We start from the raw sequence: 20418 nt of genomic DNA on the forward strand, positions 1-20418 counted from the left end.
CTCTTTAATGCCCATCACCCATCTAGCCCATCCCCCACCCACCTCCCTCAGTTTGTTCTCTATCGTTACGAGTCTCTTATGGCTTGTTTCCCTCTCTCCTTTTTTTTCTTTTCCCCCTTGTCATATGTTCATCTGTCTTGTTTCTTAAATTCCACATATGAGTGAGATTGTATGGTATTTGTCTTTCTCTGACTGACTTACTTCACTGAGCATAATACTCTCTAGCTCCATCCACATCATCACAAATGGCAAGATTTCATTTTTTGATGGCTGAGGAATATTCCACTGTGTGTGTATGTGTGCGTGTGGGGGGGGTATCTGTGGGTTTCTTTTATCTGCCTTATCCCTATCAACACCTATAGAAAAAAGTGACTGTGTCAAATTTGGGGGAGGCGGAGACCTCGCCCTCTCAGGTAGTAATCAGCTCTGTAAGTCAGCCATTCCATTCCTGTGTGTGAGTAGGAACAAACCCCAATCACCTCAGTTCCTGACTCTGCGTCTGTCCCCTAAACGCCAATCTTCATACTTCTGACAGAACTAGGCCCTAATTCTTAAACGCACCTTTAACTTTGTGATTGTGATCGATATTGCAGCTCCTGAATCATACCCTGATGCTAACTAACCCTGCCAGGGCCCCTCTTATGACAATGCTCCTGAATGTGAGTTTGGAGTGGACTCTGATGAAGAAATATTATCTTGCCCTCTTCGTGGCCTGCTACCTTTCTGGGGCGAAGTCATGGTTTACTATTCACAGAACTGTGCTCAAGAACGTCTCTAGCCTGAATTGCCTAATTACCTGACGACTTCCAGGGCAGAGGCTGAGGAAAGTCACCTAGCTGTGCCCTAAGCAACTACTATGTAAATTGAGCATATGAACAGACAAATGCGTCTCACTGACCTGGAAAGAGTGACTAGGATGATTTCCCCAGGTCCTGAGTCTGTTCTAGAGAGAGATTTCCTTCATTCCCAGGACCCCAATATGTTTGTAGCCACAGAACTAATAGAACCTACCATGGAGGAACCGCTTCGCATGCTGCTCCTGGCTAGCTTCTGGCGATGCAGCTTCACCAGATGGTCAATGTCTTCTTCTTCCTCTTCCTCTTCCTGGAACAGTAAATATAGATTCAGAGTTAGTAAAGTTAGAAGTTCAAAGACTAAAAAACTTCCTTGAGTGGGAGCCATAATTATCGCTCAACTCTGAGGTGTCATGCGCACGTACATGCACATTATCCTTATTTTGTGTCTCCCATTTCAGGCTTCTAAGCTATATTCCCACCCTCTTTTTCTAATCTCAAAAGAACAAGATAGGAATATTTCTTTCCCATTTGACTGCCCCAACCCTACCATCCCTTTATATTTTAATCAAAATAAGTATTTATTTGAGCTCCCAACTATATATCAAGCAACGTATTACAAGGTAAAAGAGACAGTGAAGACAGTCTTTTCCTTTAAGCGATTCAACAACCAGATATACTTTAGAAATTTGGAGGAAGCAAGATTCATGTTGCCTTTTCCTAAAGAATTAAACAGGTTGATTACGAGTATCAAGTACTAAGGTCAACTCTAGATTTATAAAATTTCATATAGTGACCAATACAAGGGTACTTACCATATCTACACTGAGGCCTGGGACAGATTTGCTTCTGTCTCCCAAGGAGCCACTTTCATGTCCCACATCTTCCGGGCGAAGATCAATCACAGATTTAGTATATTCTGAATGGAAGACCAGAAAACCCAAGTCATAAGAGACCTACTCTTTTCCATACCAAGAACACATCCAGGGTATGCAGGACTTCAATCTCAAAGGCCATGAAGGGAAACCTACCTGAAGGCCTGATGACTTTTCTGGTGTTTTTCTTAAATATCATTTCACCCTCATCAACAGATACCACATTTTGACCCCCAGGCTGAGTTTCCTAGGAAGGAATAAGGGCAAGGAAATGGAAAAGGATTGTAGGGAAGGTGGGAGGATGGAGTAAGGAAAAACAGCCTTTTGAAGAATAGGACTCAGATTTTTGCTAAACTATACAAAGTTAAAGGAAAGATTAATTTAATCTTAGGAATTTAATTTAATCCTAGGAAATAGTATGAAACATATTTTCTCACATGTTTCAACCAAAACCTTAGATGCTCCCAAGAGAATCTGAACTGAAATTTGTTTAATTGAATTCTTGATGTAAACTGCTCCTGAGAAGGGAGAAAGAAAGAGAGAAAAGAGAGGAAAAGAGAGAGAAAGAGAGAGACCCCACCTGACCAATAACTAAAGCTTACCTTTTCCACTTGAGATGTGGGGGCAGACATCTTCTTCCATTCTGGAAAGAGGCCAGATTTATCCAGAGAGCCTCTCCTGGAGGTAGATACAGAAGTTATAACAAAATCACCTCCTCACCTTCCCCATCTATGGAAGTTAATGGAAGGAGATCCACTGGTTGGGGTCACTGCAGTAACCAAATCCAGAAGGTATTACTTCACATCTGATTGACTTGCAGGAATGCAGACAATCAGATAAGCAACTTTGCCCGAACACACTCACTCCCCCATTCCTAAGGGACATCAGGGGCAGTTGCTACTGGTCCAAGAAGACTCCTCCAAGATGCAGCAGCCCGTGGAAGTCAGCATGCCCCAGAAGGCTGTGCTCAGAGCCAACAGCAGGTGTACTACTGACAAGACTTGTGGCGAGGTCAGAGAAAATACTTCATTTGACTTGCTGAGGATGGAAGGTAGACACACTGAAGCTACAGGCACCCTGTATCCTGAACTAGACAACAAAATGGAGACTTGGGACGAGCGGAGGTGCAGGGACTTGTAGGGGTTTCACCTTGACAGGCTATCCGAGTCAGCTGTGTAGCTATCCAGACTCTCACTCTCAGCCTCCAGCGCACTCCTTCCACTTTTCAGCTTGGGCACTTCAAATGGCACACTAGAATAAAAACCAAGAGCTGATATGTAGAGGAAGTGGGCTCTCCTGCTGGGAGCCAGGCTTCCTTCCAGCCCATTCACACTGGTAGCCTGCGTGATCTTTCTGAGATAAATATCTGAGTATACTTTGAAAACTGGTCAGCAGTTTCTCACTGCTGTTGGGATGGAGTTCAAACTCCTTACCATGGCAAGAAAACCCTCAGGATTTTGCCCTCTGCTTGCTTCTCCGGACTCGTCTCCAGCCTCCTTATACTTTACGTTTCCAGAATGATTAAGCTCTTTTGGTTCCTTGAATATGCCAAAATTCTCCCCTTTACTCTTTTTCCTGCCTGGCATGTTCTTTTCACAATGACCATTTCCCCCACCTGGCTAGATCAACTCCTCCTTCAGGTCTCTCCTTCTATGTTAATTCCTCTAGATCTCTCTGACTCTGTCCTCACTCCAAGGATTAGAAACCTTCCTATATGCTCCGAAAGCACCCTGATTTCTTGGCAGCAGTCATCACATATGTAATTATTTATGTCTTTTAAACAAATTATTTAATTTATTCAATAATTTAAACAAATGACTTATTTAATGTCTTTCTCCTCCATTAGACTAAGTTCTGTGAGATCAGTGACCACATATCTTATTCACTGCTGTGTTCCCAGTGCCTAGAAGAGAAATTACCATGTTCCTATATTTGTTGACTGAATCCCCTTAGTGGGGCTTAAAGTAGACACATAAATAAGAAGTACGCTTCAAAGACCGTATTTAGAAGACCAGAATTCTTTCTCAGCTTTATGGATGACCTTGAGCATTCAAAACAGCAGTCCTCATTACTAAAGGGAAGGACACCACTCCTGGACCTCAGGGAATTTGTGAGAGCAGTAAGAAAAAGGGAAAAATCATTCTTCCTCAAGAATCTCAACTAATTTCACTTGGCTGCCAGGACACGACACTCTCCTTGTCCTCGGACCTTGCTTCGTTGCCCTTCTCAGGCTCCTTTGCTGGTCCTTCATCTCCTAAACCTCTAATCTTTGGATTGTGTCCAGGCTTATTCCTTAGGCTGCTTCTCTACACTATCTAGAATTGTCCCTAAATGATCTCATCTAGTCTCATGGCTTTAAATATGCTCTATAAGCCAATGACTCCTAAATTTATCTCTCACTCAAATGCCAGGCTTGTATTTCCAACAGCCTACTTGACATCTCTGCTTGGATGTCTCAAACACAGCAAGTGCAAAAGGCGACTAACATAATATAATAAAAAATCATTTAATAAAAAAAAAAAAAAACTAAGGCCCTAATCCTCCCCCAAACCTGCTCTTCCCTCATTTTCATCAAATGACAACTTCTTCCTTTCATTTGTCTGGTGAAAAATCTTAACAGTTTCTCTTAACTTCCCTCATTCTCTCACAATACAAACCCAATCTATTACCAAATACTCTTGGCTCTGTCTTCAATTATATCTAGAATCTGACCAGTTCTCAGCCCCTCCACTGCCATTACTTTGGTCCAAACCACCATCCCTGGTCACAATGTGGTCACAATAGCCTCCTGACTGAACTCCCTACTTCTACCCTTGTCCCTACACAATCTATCCTCAATAGAACAGTCAAAATGAGCTTTTAAAATATAAATCCAGGGGCTCCTTGGTCAGCAAGGAGCCTGCTTCTCCCTCTGCCTGCCACTCCCCCTGCTTGTGCTCTCCCTCTGACAATAATAATAATAAATTAAATCTTTAAAATAAATAAATGTAAAAATAAAATATAAATCCAGTACAGAATTACCATATGACCCAGCAATTCCACTTCTAGGTATATACCCAAGAGAACTGAAAACGTGTCCACACAAAAACCTGTACATGAATGTTCAGACCAGCATTATTCACAATAGCCAACAGGCAGAAACAGTCTAAATGTCTACCAATGGATGAGTGGATAAACAAAAGGTGGTGTATCCATTACAGTGATATATTACTGTCAATAAAAAGAAATAAAGTTCTGATCCATCCTACAACATGGATGAACCTTGAAAACATTACGCTAAGTGAAAGAAGCAAGACGTATTTTACATGACTCCATTTATATGAAATATCAAGAATAGGCAAACCTACAGAGAGACAGAAAGCAGATTAGGGACTGGAGGAAACTGGGAGTGGCTACTTAATGGGGGCAGGGTTTCTTTCTGCAGTGATGAAAATGTTCTCAAGTTAGACCGTGGCAATGGTTGCACAGCATTCTTTTTTTTTTTTTTCGATGTTATGTTAGTCACCATACAGTACATCATTAGCTTTTGATGTAGTGTTCCATGATTCATTGTTTGCATATAACACCCAGTGCTCCATGCAATACGTGCCCTCCTTAATACCCATCACCGGGCTAGCCCATCCCCCCACCCTGCTCCACTCTGAAGCCCTTGGTTTGTTTCCCGGAGTCCATAGTCTTTCATGGTTCATCTCCCCCTATGTTTCCCCCCCTTCATTTGTCAAGCAGAGAAAGACAATTATCATATGGTTTCACTTATTTGTGGAACATAAGGAAAGCAGGGAGGACATTAGAAGAAGAAAGGTTACACAGCATTCTGAAAGTACTAAAAGCCACTGGATGGCATACCTTAAAATCGCTAAATTTTACCTCAGTTTAAAAATAGAAAAAGTAGATCATGTCATTCAGAGTGAAAGAGTCCTTACAAGTGTGGACAAAGGCTTACATGATCTGCTTCTCCTCCTTTCTCTGTCCTCATCTCCTACCACTCCTCCTACTTGCTCAATCAGTTCCAGATTACTCAAACACACCAAATACCAACTCACCTTAAGGTCTTTATATCTTCTGCTTTCTCTGCGCATGGTGCTTTTCCACCAGACACTCTCAGGGTTTGCTCCCTCATTTGCTTCTTGTCTTTGCTCAGATATCACTGTATTATTAAGACTCTTCCCTGGCTACTCTAAGTAAAACTGCATGGGTACACAACATGTTTTCCTGGCACTCCCTATACCTTTAGCCTACTTCATTTTCTCCACAGCACCTGTCAACATCTGATTTGATATATTTATTTGATTATTGTCTGTGTCTGGCCATCCCCAAATCTAAGCTCTACAAGCAAAGGACTTTCTTGTAGTTTACCAGTGTTTCCCATGGCCTAAAACAGTGCCTGGCAAATAGTAGGCATTCATAGACATTTGGTTTAAAAAATGCACGAACTACTACATGAACAAAGAACAAAGTAACCAGAAAAAGAAAAAAGAACAAAATCACCAGAATCTACAATGTCTTCGGCAGTAAAGAATAAACTTTCCAAGTTATCACATGATGTTTGCAATAGCTTTATGAAAACTGACAGCAGGGGTTGAAATCCTAGGGCCTGCAAGAGCTGAAACGGTGGTCACTTCTTGAGAGATATGTTCATTTTATACTCCAAGACATAGCAGGGAAGTTGATTTCCTTTTTACTTAAGAATCATTCTGTTTCCCCCCATTTGCTCCAAAGAATAAAGAACCCACAGCAGAACCATTCCTCTAGAGAGGTAGTTTAACAATAGCCCATGGAGTGTGTTTTCTGCTTGTATTTTTTCCTAAAGATTAATACGTACTAATCTGGAGCTGATACAGACAACCCTAGGGCAAAAAGGCAATTACTGACATCTGTGCAGGAAAAAATAGACCAAGAGATGGGAGTCCTGGGCTCGAACTATCTGAATGATCTCAGGTAAATCACTTCTCTTGCTTTCTTTTCTGTAAAAATAAAAGGGCTGAATTTGATTACCTCTGAGGCTCCATAATTTTATGGCAAAGATCATTTATGGCCACTTATCTTCTTCCATATTTAGGATAAGTAAGTCTTCTGGGTCCAATGAGACAAGAGGTCATAGACAGCCAGAAGCAGTAGGTTTCAGAAATTACATTCTGACCGATGAGGTCAGATGTGTTCATCAGATTCAGGAAATAAAAGCTGTTTTTTATCCTTATCCAAAAGGAAAAAGGGGGCCTCATCACCTAGAACAGATGAGTCACACGCCCGAAACCGTGTAGATAAAATCACAGTACATACATATAACGAAACACCATACAGAGAGCAGAAAGAATGAGGCAGACCCTTGGTGCGGACGTGGAAAGATGTTGATGTTGTATTTTTTTAGAATTGTTCCTTTTACACCTTGAGTTACAACTGATATAAACTGCACGTGGTTAAGTGTGCAATTTGATGAGTTTTAACATAGCCATACACCTGGGAAACCATCACCACAATTAAGTGAGGGAATACATCTATCGCTCTCAAAGGTTTCCTCTTCCTCCTTCATATCCATTCCTCCCTTCCTGCCTCTGTCCCCAAACAGAAAGTGCTGATCTGCATTCTGCCGCTAAAACGTGGGTTACATTTTCTAGAATTTTAAATAAATAGAATCATACAGTATGTCCTCTCTTTTGTTGGGCTTCTTTCATTCAGCATGATTATTTTGAGATTCACCCGTGTTATTGCTTTTATCAATAGTTTATTCCTTTCCATTGCTGAGTAGTATTCCACTATATAAACCAATCACAATTTATCCCTTCACCTGTTAATAGACATTTGAGCTATTGCCAGGTTTTGGCTATAACAAACAAAGCTGCTATGAACATTCATGTGCAAGTCTTTGCATGGACATAGGTTTTCACTTCTCTTGAGTATATACTGAGGAATGGAATGGCTTTATCGCAAGGCGGTGCACATTTAACTCAACTACTACTCACCTGGTTTTCAAAGGGGCTGCACTGTTGCACATTCCCACCAGCAGTGAGTGAGAATTCTAGTTGCTCTACGTCCTCACCAACAATTGGTAAGGTCAGTTTTTAAATTTTAGCCAGTCTAGTGGGTATACAGTGGTATCTTGTTACAACTTTAATTTGCATTTCCCTAATAACTAAAGATGTTGAGCATCTTTTTATGTGCTTATTTGACAGCTGTATATTGCCTTTGGCAAAATGTCTATTCAAATATTTTGCCAATTTTCTACGGGATTATATATATTATTGAGTTTTAAAAATTCTTTCTCTTTCAATTTGTACTGCTAAATATGTATGTAGTATGATCCTTTTAAAAAAGAGAGATTAAAAATTTAAGAATCCATGGGGTGCCTGGGTGGCACGGCGGTTAAGCGCCTGCCTTCAGCTCAGGGCGTGATCCCAGTGTTATGGGATCGAGCCCCACATCAGGCTCCTCTGCTATGAGCCTGCTTCTTCCTCTCCCACTCCCCCTGCTTGTGTTCCCTCTCTCGCTGGCTGTCTCTGTCAAATAAATAAATAAAAAATCTTTTAAAAAAATTTAAGAATCCAGGGTGCCTGGGTAGCTCAGTCAGTTGGGCATCTGCCATCGGCTTCAGTCATGATCTCAGGGTCCTGGGATCAAGTCCCACATCAGGCTCCCTGCTCAGCAGGGAGTCGGCTTCTCTCTCTCCCTCTGTGCTCTCTCTCTCTTTCTCACACACACTCTCTCTCTCTCAAGTAAAAAAATAAATAAACCTTTTTAAAAATAAAAAAAATTAAGAATCCAATCCGTATTTGTACATTTAGACAGTCTGGCAGTCCATACACCAAAACTAGTAATGCCTATTAATAATAATAGTCTAGGGCAGAAGCAGTGAGGTTACTGGGGGCCCATTTTACATATTTCTATATTGCTTTTCAACAATCATCTAAAACATGATTAAGTCATTTCTCTTTGGCTGAGGGAGAGTTAGGGGAAAAAACCACAAATGAAAAGCCAAAAAATTCACCAGCAGCAACCAAATAAGGAGTAAAACCTCAAGTCATGAAGTTCAAAATGTCATGGCTAAGAAAACAGAAGAAAGACTTAGCTCAGCAAAATTCCATCCAATGCAGAGATGTGCAGACAAAGTGAGTGAGTAGGCAGTCATGGAACAAGTCAAGGCAAACAAAAGTTCTCAAGATTTGTAGCCCCAGGTACCACTGCAGGACCCCAACAGAGGCAGACACGACTATTGGGGTATGTCATCTCTCGGGCAGCACAGGTATGCATTAGATGATGCATCCAGAGCTAGACTGTGTGAGCCTGGACATTTAAAAGCATTTCAGCAGACCCAAACCCAAGACCCCCAAGCTGCGTTTTGCCCTTCCCCTCGGGTGCCAAAAAAGGAAGCATATCAAAAGCAATATTCTATTCTTAAAGTACAGTTGGGGGTAGGAAAGAGATAAATTGTCTCAGGTTGAGGTGAGAAGCCTGTCAAGAATTCACACACTGTATCAGAGCAAATAAAAGATACAGGCAGAACTTCCCAGGTTAAACATGAGTAAAATGAGAAGAAATGGTCTGGCAGATATAGAAATATGCCACGGGGTGGAGAGAAATAGAAACAACTTGCAATATAGGCAAAAAACTATTCTGTAGAAGAACATAACCCTAAGAAAATAAGTAGCATTCTTGTGAGTACTTTATACTCTACAGGAACTTAATAAGAATATAGATTTGATTAAACTTAAGAGCTCAAACAGCAAAGATGATAAAACAACAAAATTAGGGGAAAAGGAAGATTGAGAGCAAAGAACAAATTAAAAGCTAATCAAGATAATTCATTCTCTCTTTTAAAAGATATCTATTTATTTACTTACTTACTTGAGAGAGAGAGAGAGCACAGTGTATGGGGTGGGGAGGAGCAGAGAGGGAGGGAGAGGGAGGGGGAAAGAATCTCAAGCAGACTCTTCACTGAGCATGGAGCCCAATGTGGGGCTTGACATCATGACCCTGAGATCATGATCTGAGCTGAAACCAAGAGTCGGATACTTAACTCAGTGAGCTACGCAGGTGCCCCAAGATAATCCATTCTAAAAGTACACTGATACAGCAAAAAGAAATGGAAAAGGGGGGAGAAAGAAAATGTCTGAAAATCAAAGTAATAGCACAGAGGAAAGGTTTGGGTTACTCACAGCTCATTGCCTTTACCTTTCTTTTCTCTTGCATTTGATAGTAAAAGAAAAGGACATAAAAGGAGGATAAAGAAATAAGAAATCCAATGTCCCTAAGGTGGGAAACTTAACTAATGAAACAGGAAAAAAGTTCAGAGGATATGATACAGAAAAATTTTCCAGCAATGAAGAAAAGACTCATCAAGGGTACATATTAGGGGGAAATGATGCAGGATGATCACCATTGAGATGTGTGTGGACACACACGCGCACACACACACGCACGCCACGCGCACACACAGTCAGTTACCTGCAAGGGAGAAAAACAAAAGTCTAGCTGGCCTCAGACTTCATCACAGTCACATTCAGTGGCAGAAGACAATGGAGTAATATCTACAACATTCTGAGGGAAAGAAAGTGTGACCCGAGAATACAGTATCCAGCAAAGATATCATTCAAGTATAAAGTCACCAGGCAGACATTCTTTTTTTTTTTTTAAAGATTTTATTTATTTATTTGACAGAGAGATAGCCAGGGAGAGACGGAACACAGCAGGGGAGTGGGAGAGGAAGAAGCAGGCTCCCAGCGGAGGAGCCTGATGTGGGACTCGATCCCCGAACGCCGGGATCACGCCCTGAGCCGAAGGCAGATGCTTCATGACTGCGCTACCCAGGCGTCCCCACCAGGCAGACATTCTTAACATGAGAGAGTAAAATAAATATAGCTTCTGCAAGTCCTTCTTGAAGTAACTTCTCAGTGATAAAATCCAAACAACCAAGAAGTAAATGAAATAATTCAGAAATATAGAAAAGCCATGGTCCAAGGCCTGGTTATAAGCATACAATCCTTTTAAATATGAACTAAAACAAAACAAACAGATAAAACAGGCAGATGATTGATGTTTGCAAAACAAAATGTAAATGTAGTAAGTGCTGACAAAGTAAAAGTAATTTGAGTAATAAAAAATGGGAGTAGGGCAAAGCACCGGGATAAAGTATAAGAAAGCTAATCTCCTCCTCTTTCATAGCAGAGAGTCCACTGATAATATTGAAACAGGTAGATTTTTTAAAATGACTAAATGACCTAGCACTCCACTAGTAGGTATCTACCTAAAAGAAATGAAAATGTTATGTCCATACAAAAACTCATAATGAAAGTTCATAGCCGCATTACTTATAACCAAAAAGGGAAAACAACCCAAATGCCCATCAACAGATGAACGGATAAATTAAATGTGGTATATACATATAATAGAATATTATTAGAATATATAATAGAATATTATTTGGCAATAAAAAGAAACTAAGTCCTGATACATGCTGTAACATAGATGAACCTTGAATACATTATGTTAAGTGAGAGAAGACAAAGGACCACATATTCTTTGATTTCATTTAAATGAAATGTCCAGAACAGGCAAATATAGAGATAGAAAGTAGATCAGTGATTGCTAAGGGTAGGGAAGGATAAGGAAGTTGGGGGGAGTGATAACTAAAGAGTACAGGGTGTCTTATTAAGGTGATGAAAAGTTCTAAATTAGTTGAGGTGATGGTTGCAAAGTTCTGTGACCACACTAAAAACCATTGCATCCATTATACACTATAAATAGGTGAATTGTATGGTATGTGAATTATATCTCCATAAGGCTGTTACCAAAAAGACACTAGGAAAAAAATGACTATTCAATGGTTTTTTGATTTTTTTTCCTTAAACTTAGAAGGATGTTAATGACTAATATTTTTTATGGTAAAGAAACATTTGTGTGAAGATGACCAATTCTTCAATTTTAATTTCTTCTGTTTTATTCTGTTAAATTCAAGTAATACTAAATAGCATGCTTTTAACATATATGTTATGATTCAATATTACACAGATTTTTCAGTCTATCCACCCACCCATCCTTCTCTCTCTCTCTCTCTCTCTCTCTCTATATATATATATATATATATATATATATATATATACACACACACACACAAAAGATATCTGAAATAATTTTCACATGTGAATACTAGGCTAGCAGGAATTTGGGTGATTTTTTGCTTTCTTTATTGTTTCCTATACTGGTCAAATTTTTAATAATCAATATGTGTTATTTTTATTCATCTTTAAATTGTTCTTAACAGAACAGAGTAAGGGCACCTGGGTCTCTCAGTTTGGTTAAGCCTCTGCCCTTGGTTCAGGACATGATCCCAGGGTCCTGGGATTGAGTCCCGCTCAATGGGGAGCCTGCTTCTCCCTCTCCCTCTGCTCCTCCCCCCTGCTCATGCTCTCTTGCTCTCTCAAATAAATAAATAAAATGGTTTTTTTTAAAAGAACAAAATAAATATGCCAAAATGTTAATGTTTACACGTGGGTGGTAGGATTAGGATTCTCCCCCTCTTTCTTTATTCTTTTCTGTATTTTCCAAATTTTCCTGTAATAAAAGCTATTATTTTATAAATAGAAGAAAGTTTAAAATAATGTTAAAATAAGTTAAAAGGGTTTAAGTTATTTATCTTACCTGGGCTCCTTCTGTTGCTCCTGAATGATCTTTCTTCCTGGCCAGATATCACCCATCTGTGACTGATGAAGAAGGGACTGTCCCAGTGTCTCTCTTTTACTCACTTCAAGACAAACAAAAGCATCACGTAGTGGTGATGATGAGGGAGGGAAGGGAAACACATCACACTTGCAGAAGGGATGGCAATATAATCTTTATATTGCCCCCCAGAGAGCCCATGAAGTGAAGACACTACCAGTAAGACTATAATAGGATTCCATGTCAGAGGATCTATCACTGAAGTCAAGCACCTCAACAAAACAAAACAAAAACAAAAAACAAAATCCAAAAAACAAACAACAACAACAAAAACAACAACAAAACATTTCCAGACAGGGCCAGTACCTGCAGGCTTGCGGCGCAGGGACATCCTAATTATCTCACTGCCTGTGCGGTAAGCAAAGCGATTCACTTTCTGGTCATAAAACCAGTCTCCAGTTGCCTTCTTCAGCTCTCTGGGAAAGAATAAAAGAAAGTAAGAGATGATTTTTTTTTAAACGGCTCTTGTCATTCAACTAACAAAGGCCAAAGAGGGAAATTCTCCCCACAGCTGGGGCTTCCTTTTCTCTCTCTCCATAGGTGATACTCACATTTCCTTGGTGCACACCTTGCACCTCCAGGTACCATTGCTTTCCTGGATGCGGCAGTCCCGACACACCAGGTGATTACAACCCCGACAAGTGTTGGTCTTGGGAGTCAAACGGCCCAGGCTTTCTTGGCACCGGGCACATGTCCGATCGCTATAGTGTTGGCTGCCCCTCTTGGCCCCTTTCCTTTTTATCTCCAGTAGCTCATTCTTCAGTCGCCTGCCAAGACCCCAGAGAGAAGCACAAATGCATTCACAATCTGCATAGGTTGGATGGAAAGTTGTTGAGGGGACGAGACAGTAAGACTATTTGGTTCTGTGGAAGCAACAACTCCAGAGCCCAACCTGACCTAGTGAGGAATTGTAAACCTGTACACAAGTTCCTCTGACAGTCGCATGGGAGGTATAAGGAAAGGTCCAAATAAAATTGGTCAAAGGTCTGGGAACCTGTGCTTTTTCTGGAACTCTTACCTGATCCTTTTCTCGTCTGCTTTCCGGAGCTCCTCATCTCGTTGTAGAACACTGAGGATCAAATCCCTCTCCACCTCAGACAGAAAAGAAAGGTCAAGTATCTCTGACATGATTTATTCTATTTTTTCTTCTACTCTTCTTTCTTCAAAGAAACCAGACCAGGAGAGCCACCCAGAGTTGCCTGAAATAAGATAAGAACTATTTTCACACAGATAATTTACTCCAGAGTAGGCCCACAGCCCTAGAGCCTCTTAGTAGGCTACTTTCCCCTTAAGCCAGGCTAAAAAGTTGATGTAGAAGTATCTGACCTATTTACCATTCCTACTCCCACTTGAATCCTGCCCTGAAAATGAGGAGGCTTTGATTTTTCAAGAAGAAAAACTTATTCATGACCCTGGAAAAGGGTTGAGTCTTCAACATAAGCATCTTAGTCTGGAATAAGCACACAACAGCTAAGTCAAACTCTCCCGACACCAAGTGAATCCACAATCATCCAATTTTCAATACTTTACATGTTCTCAGTCCCAAGTCTATTAATCCAAATAATCAGACAGCTGGTTTCTGTAGTGAGGAGAAAACCACATGGGGACTCCTGCCAGCTGAAGCCCATTTCTCCTTTCCTGACCAGCTTCCACATTCTCAGGACTCACTTAGCTTTATGCTATACTTCAAAACTTCCACCACCTACTCTATCTCCCAAAGTTCATATTGCTACCACTACCTGAAGAATATCTTCACCCATTTCACACACATTTGTGAAGCACCCACACTGACAGGCATTGTGAAAAGTGCTAGGAATATACAGATGAGTAAAACAGGATTCTTGTCCTTAGGAAGTTCACAGACTAGTAGGGGAAATACAATACAGTGCACTAAGTGCTATCAGAGAGATAATAAATTTAATGCTATAGGAACCTAAAGAAGGAAGTAATTAATTCTATCCTGCATAGAGAGAGAATAGAAAGACCTGTATATATGGAAGGTTTTACAGAAAAGGTGGATTTTTCCTTATAAAACAGTATATTTTTGTTGGTGGGGGGGAATGGTAGGAAAGATAGGTTTGGGCTAAATTTTATAACTCTCATTATTTTAAAAAAAGGATTTAATTTATTTTTTTGAGAGAGAGAGAGTATGAGCGGGGGCAGGGGGTGAGGGGCAGAGGGAGAGACAGAAGCAGACTCCCCACTGAGCAGAGAGCCAGATGTGGGGCTCAATCCCAGGATCCCAGGATCATGACCTGAGCTGAAGGCAGGGCTTAACCGACTGAGCCACCCCGGTGCCCCTATAACTCTCATTCTTAAAAATTAAGAATTTTTGAATTTATCCAAGAGAAGATGGACAATAGAAGTCCATCAAACATGTTTGTTGTTGCTTTGTTTTTGATATTGGGAAATCCCATGATTAAATCCATTTTACAGAGATCATTCTAGAACAAAAGATTGATTCAAAAGACAAATTGAAGTGCAATCTGGAAGTACACCACACATTGTAAAATATGTACATTCCTTAGCCAAGCAATACCCGTTATAGGAATCTACCTATAGGAATATTCATAGAAATGTACATACAACAGTATACATTCAAGAATGTTACTTCAATATTATTTATAAGAGCAAAACAAAAAAGTTCTTTTAACAATACTTCCATAAAATGGCATACTATGCAACCATTAAAAAATGTGGTAGATCTGTATGAAAATGCATCTTGGAGTGGGAAAAAGAAAGCAGTTGCCAGACTATACTGAATGATTTCTTTGGTAAAGTATTTATCTATACACAATTGTATATGTAGAAGAAAAGATCTGGAACAAAAACCATGATCATTGGGTTCTTTTGGGGAATAAAATTGGGAGGGGGCAGCTTTCAGTTTTTACTATAAATGGTTATGATTCTTTTACAGAAAAAAATGTCTTGCTTTTAAATCCTCAAAAAGCAAATTCAAAGAAGACAGGGGGATTATTGTAATAGCCCAGACAAAAGACAATCTAGGTTGACTAAGTGCACCTCTAACCAACTTGGCAAGTCATTTTATTTCTTTCACCCTCTGGTTTCTCATGTACAAAATTACCTATTTTCACAAAATTATTAAGAAAATGAAATAATGTGTGTTAAAGGGCCAATCACAATGCTTGAAACCCATGCTTGGAATACATGTACTTGCTGAATCTGCTGCAGGGCAGGTGGAAACCAGGGCAGCAAGACAAAGAACAGAGAATAAAGTCTGAGAAACAGAACTGACAGAATGGAGTGACTAACAGGATGAAGAAGGCAAGGTCAAAGATGTCTACCTTGCATGCCCGGGTTTAACAACTGATGGATTAGTGAGCATCCTAAGAGTGCTATGAGTTAGAATAGAAGAACCAGGTTTTGTTGGAGTTAAGATGGCAGAGGAGTAGGGTACCCCTTTTTCAGCCGGTCCCCTGAGTCGAGTTGGATAGGTACCAGAACAGCCTGAACATCCATGGAATCAGCCTGAGATGCAGAAAGATACATCTGGATCTCTACAAATGAACATCTCCAGCGCTGAGTATTGAGGTACGAAGCAGGGAGCTGTGAATGCCCAGAGATATAGCAGATAAACAGAAGGGGGAGGGAGCCGCCGCGTTCGGGCGCCGGGAAGCAGTAGCCACCTGCACGGGGAAGCGGGTGGACTCATGGACCGGCACCCGCGAGAGAGCAGACTGAGACTGAGAGCTGGGGAACGTGGGCCACCAGACTGAAACGGAGCTCTGGTGCGCTCACTGAAACCAGACTGAGACCAGGAGCTCCGGGAGCACGCGGGGGAGGCTGGCGGTGTTAGAAACACAAAGGACAGAGACGTGCCGGCCCTGGAAGTGAGGGCTGGGACGCCGGGTGTGGGGCACACATCCCGGGATGCTGCAGGGTTGAGCAGCACCAACAAAAACAAGAGTTAAAGTGGCCAGAACATCAGTGGAGAACGGTCCACGATCCCTCTGTTCTGAGACAGATGCTGAGATTCAGCAACTGCTGCTCTGACTCTCAAGAGGCTCAGGAAACTGCCAGGGAAAGCCGCTAGAGAACAAAAGCCTGGAAATACCGGCTCACGGTGTTCCCATCCCTATCCCCCCTCGCAGGGGACACAGAGACTCTACCCAAACAGGGTTGCCTGAGTATCAGTGCAGCAGGCACCTCCCCCAGAAGGCAGGCTGAAAAGTCAAGAAGCCCACATCCCTAAGATCCCTATAAAACAAGTGTGCACTGCCTGGGTCCCAGTCAATAATTTGGGCTCTGGACAACCCCGCAACCTCTCCTCATCAGAATGACGAGAAGGAGAAATCCCCCCCAGCAAAGAAAAGACAGTGAGTCTGTGGCCTCTGCCACAGAACTAATGGATATGGATATAACCAAATTATCATAAATGGAATTCAGAGTAACATTGGTCAAGATGATGTGTAGAATTGAAAAAAGTATTAATGAAAATGTTAATGAGAATATGGAATCTGTAAGTGTGGAAATGAGAGCAAATCTGGCAGAAATTGAAAATTCTATGAGCCAAATGCAGTCAAAACTAGAGGCTCTGATGGCCAGGGTCACCGAGGCAGAAGAACGTATCAGCGAATTGGAGGATGGGTTAGTAGAAGAGAAAGCTAAAATAGAATCTGGACTCAAAAAAATCCATTCTCATGAATGTAGGTTAAGGGAGATTACTGACTCAATGAAACGTTCCAATGTCAGAATCATTGGCATCCCCGAGGGGGTGGAGAAAAACAGAGGTCTACAAGAGATATTTGAAAAAATTGTAGCTGAAAACTTCCCTAATCTAGCAAGGGAAACAAACATTTGTGTCCAAGAGGCAGAGAGGACCCCTTCCAAGCTCAACCATGACAAACCTACGCCACGTCACGTCATAGTGCAATTCGCAAATATTAGATCCAAGGATACAGTATTGAAAGTGGCCAGGGCAAAGAAATTTCTCACGTACCAAGGCAAATGTATCAGAATTATATCAGACCTGTCTACACAGACCTGGAAGGAGAGAAAGGGTTGGGGGGGGGTATTTTTAAAGCTCTTTCAGAGAAAAACATGCAGCCAAGGATCCTTTATCCAGCAAAGCTGTCATTCAGAATTGATGGAGAAATAAAGACGTTCCAAAATCGCCAATCATTAACCAATTTCGTAACCACGAAACCAGCCCTACAGGAGATATTAAGGGGGGNCAATTCGCAAATATTAGATCCAAGGATACAGTATTGAAAGCGGCCAGGGCAAAGAAATTTCTCACGTACCAAGGCAAAGGTATCAGGATTACGTCAGACCTGTCTACAGAGACCTGGAATGAGAGAAAGGCTTGGGGGGGCATTTTTAAAGCTCTTTCAGAGAAAAACATGCAGCCAAGGATCCTTTATCCAGCAAAGCTGTCATTCAGAATTGATGGAGAAATGAATAAAGACCTTCCAGAATCGCCATTGAACAATTTTGTAACCACGAAACCAGCCCTACAGGAGATATTAAGGGGGGTTCTATAAAAGTAAAAAGGCCCCAAGAGTGATACAGAGCAGCAAGTCACAACCGATACAAAGACTTTAAAGAGAAATGGCATCATTAAAATCATATCTGTCAATAATCTCTATCAATCTAAATGGCTTAAACTCTCCCATAAAACGCCACAGGGTTGCAGATTGGATAAAAAGACATGACCCATCCATTTGCTGTCTACAAGAGACTCATTTTGAACCCAAAGATGCATTCAGACTTAGAGTAAGGGGATGGAGTACCATCTTCCACGCAAATGGACCTCAAAAGAAAGCTGGAGTAGCAATTCTCATATCAGATAGACTGGATTTTAAACTAGAGGCCATAGAGAGAGATACAGAAGGGCACTATATTATTCTTAAAGGAAGTATTCAACAAGNAATCTATAGAAACAAAGACTATACTGGCAACATGGCATCATTAAAATCATATCTCTCAATAATCAGGCTCAATGTAAATGGCCGAAATGCTCCCATAAAACACCACAGGGTGGCAGATCGGACAAAAAGACATGACCCATCCATTTGCTGTCTACAAGAGACTCATTTTGAACCTAAAGGTACATTCAGACTGAGAGTAAGGGGATGGAGTACCATCTTCCACGCAAATGGACCTCAAAAGAAAGCTGGAGTAGCAATTCTCATATCAGATAGACTGGATTTTAAACTAGAGGCCATAGAGAGAGATACAGAAGGGCACTATATTATTCTTAAAGGAAGTATTCAACAAGTGGATATGACAATTATTAATATATATGCCCCCAACAGGGGAGCAGCAAGATACACAAGCCAACTCTTAACCAAAATAAAGAGACATATAGATAAGAACACAGTAATAGTAGGGGACCTCAACACCCCACTATCAGAAATAGACAGAACACCCTGGCAAAAANATAAAGGGATGGAATGCCATCTTTCATGCTAATGGACCTCAAAAGAAAGCTGGGGTAGCAATTCACATATCAGACAGATTGGATTTTAAACTAAAGACTATAGTTAGAGACACAGAAGGGCACTATATTATTCTTAAAGGAAGTATTCAACAAGTGGATATGACAATTATTAATATATATGCCCCCAACAGGGGAGCAGCAAGATACACAAGCCAACTCTTAACCAAAATAAAGAGACATATAGATAAGAACACAGTAATAGTAGGGGACCTCAACACCCCACTATCAGAAATAGACAGAACACCCTGGCAAAAACTAAGCAAAGAATCAAAGGCTTTGAATGCCATACTCGACGAGTTGGACNTCCATACTCGATGAGTTGGACCTCATAGATACATATAGAACACTATACCCCAGAACCAAAGAATACTCATTCTAATGTCCATGGAACATTCTCAAGAATAGACCATGTTCTGGGTCACAAAACAGGTCTCAACTGATACAATACCAAAAGATTGAAATTATNTCATAAGGAAAAATTTGGAAGAAACTCAAACACTGGGAGACTAAGAACCATCCTGCTTAGGAATGATTTGATAAACCAGGAAATCAAAAATCAATTTAAACAATTTATGGAGACCAACGAGAATGAAAACACAACGGTCCAAAACCTATGGGATACTGCAAAGGCAGTCCTAAGGGGGAAATACATAGCCATCCAAGCCTCACTCAAAAGAATAGAAAAATCTAAAATGCAGTTTCTATATTCTCACCTCAAGAAACTGGAACAGCAACAGAGGGACAGGCCTAACCCACTGACAAGGAAGGAGTTGACCAAGATCAGAGCAGAAATCAATGAATTAGAAACCAGTAGTAAAATAGAGCAGATCAACATAACTAGAAGCTGGATCTTTGAGAGAATTAATAAAATTGACAGACCACTGGCAAGACTTATCCAAAAGAATAGAGAAAGGACCCAAATTAATAAAATTATGAATGAAAAAGGAGAGGTCACAACCAACACCAATGAAATTGGAAGGATTATTAGAAACTTTTATCAACAGCTATATGCCAAAAAACTAAACAATCTGGAAGAGATGGAGGCCTTCCTGGAAACCTATAAACTACCAAGACTGAAACAGGAAGAAATAGATTTCTTAAATAGGCCAATTAACCATGATGAGATTGAAACAGTGATAAACAACCTTCCAAAAAACAAAACTTCAGGCCCGGATGGTTTTCCTAGGGAATTCTACCAAACATTCAAAGAAGAAATAATACCTATTCTCCTAAAGCTATTTCAAAAAATAGAAACAGAAGGAAAGCTACCAAACTCATTCTATGAGGCTAATATTACCTTGATCCCCAAACCAGGCAAAGACCCCCTCAAAAAGGAGAATTACAGACCGATTTCTCTAATGAATATGGATGCCAAAATCCTCAACAAGATCCTTGCTAATAGAATCCAACAGTACATTAAAAGGATTATCCATCATGACCAAGTGGGATTCATACCTGGGATGCAAGCATGGTTCAACACTNCAGAAGCAAAGCTACCAAACTAATTCTATGAGGCCAATATTAACTTGATCCCCAAACCAGGCAAAGACCCCATCAAAAAGGAGAATTACAGACC

General features: G+C 40.7%; 1 protein-coding gene across 13 annotated transcripts in view; it reads right to left on the reverse strand.

Moving 5' to 3' along the window:
* SYTL4 (synaptotagmin like 4) overlaps positions 1-20418 on the reverse strand; it is a 69903-nt gene that overhangs the window by 13225 nt on the left and 36260 nt on the right. For all 13 annotated transcript variants that reach the window (XM_034653544.1, XM_011237577.3, XM_019810224.2 and 10 more), the window contains 9 exons: positions 13398-13578; positions 12931-13146; positions 12686-12795; positions 12302-12404; positions 2819-2920; positions 2272-2347; positions 1826-1916; positions 1610-1713; positions 1012-1104 (listed from right to left, as the gene is read on the reverse strand). In XM_034653544.1, the coding sequence (XP_034509435.1) occupies positions 1012-1104; positions 1610-1713; positions 1826-1916; positions 2272-2347; positions 2819-2920; positions 12302-12404; positions 12686-12795; positions 12931-13146; positions 13398-13507 (1005 nt within the window). In that variant the 5' untranslated portion in view covers positions 13508-13578. The remainder of the gene's footprint in view (positions 1-1011; positions 1105-1609; positions 1714-1825; positions 1917-2271; positions 2348-2818; positions 2921-12301; positions 12405-12685; positions 12796-12930; positions 13147-13397; positions 13579-20418) is intronic.

This window comes from Ailuropoda melanoleuca, unplaced genomic scaffold (assembly GCF_002007445.2).
Source record: "Ailuropoda melanoleuca isolate Jingjing unplaced genomic scaffold, ASM200744v2 unplaced-scaffold9814, whole genome shotgun sequence".
Taxonomy (NCBI): Eukaryota; Metazoa; Chordata; class Mammalia; order Carnivora; family Ursidae; genus Ailuropoda; species Ailuropoda melanoleuca.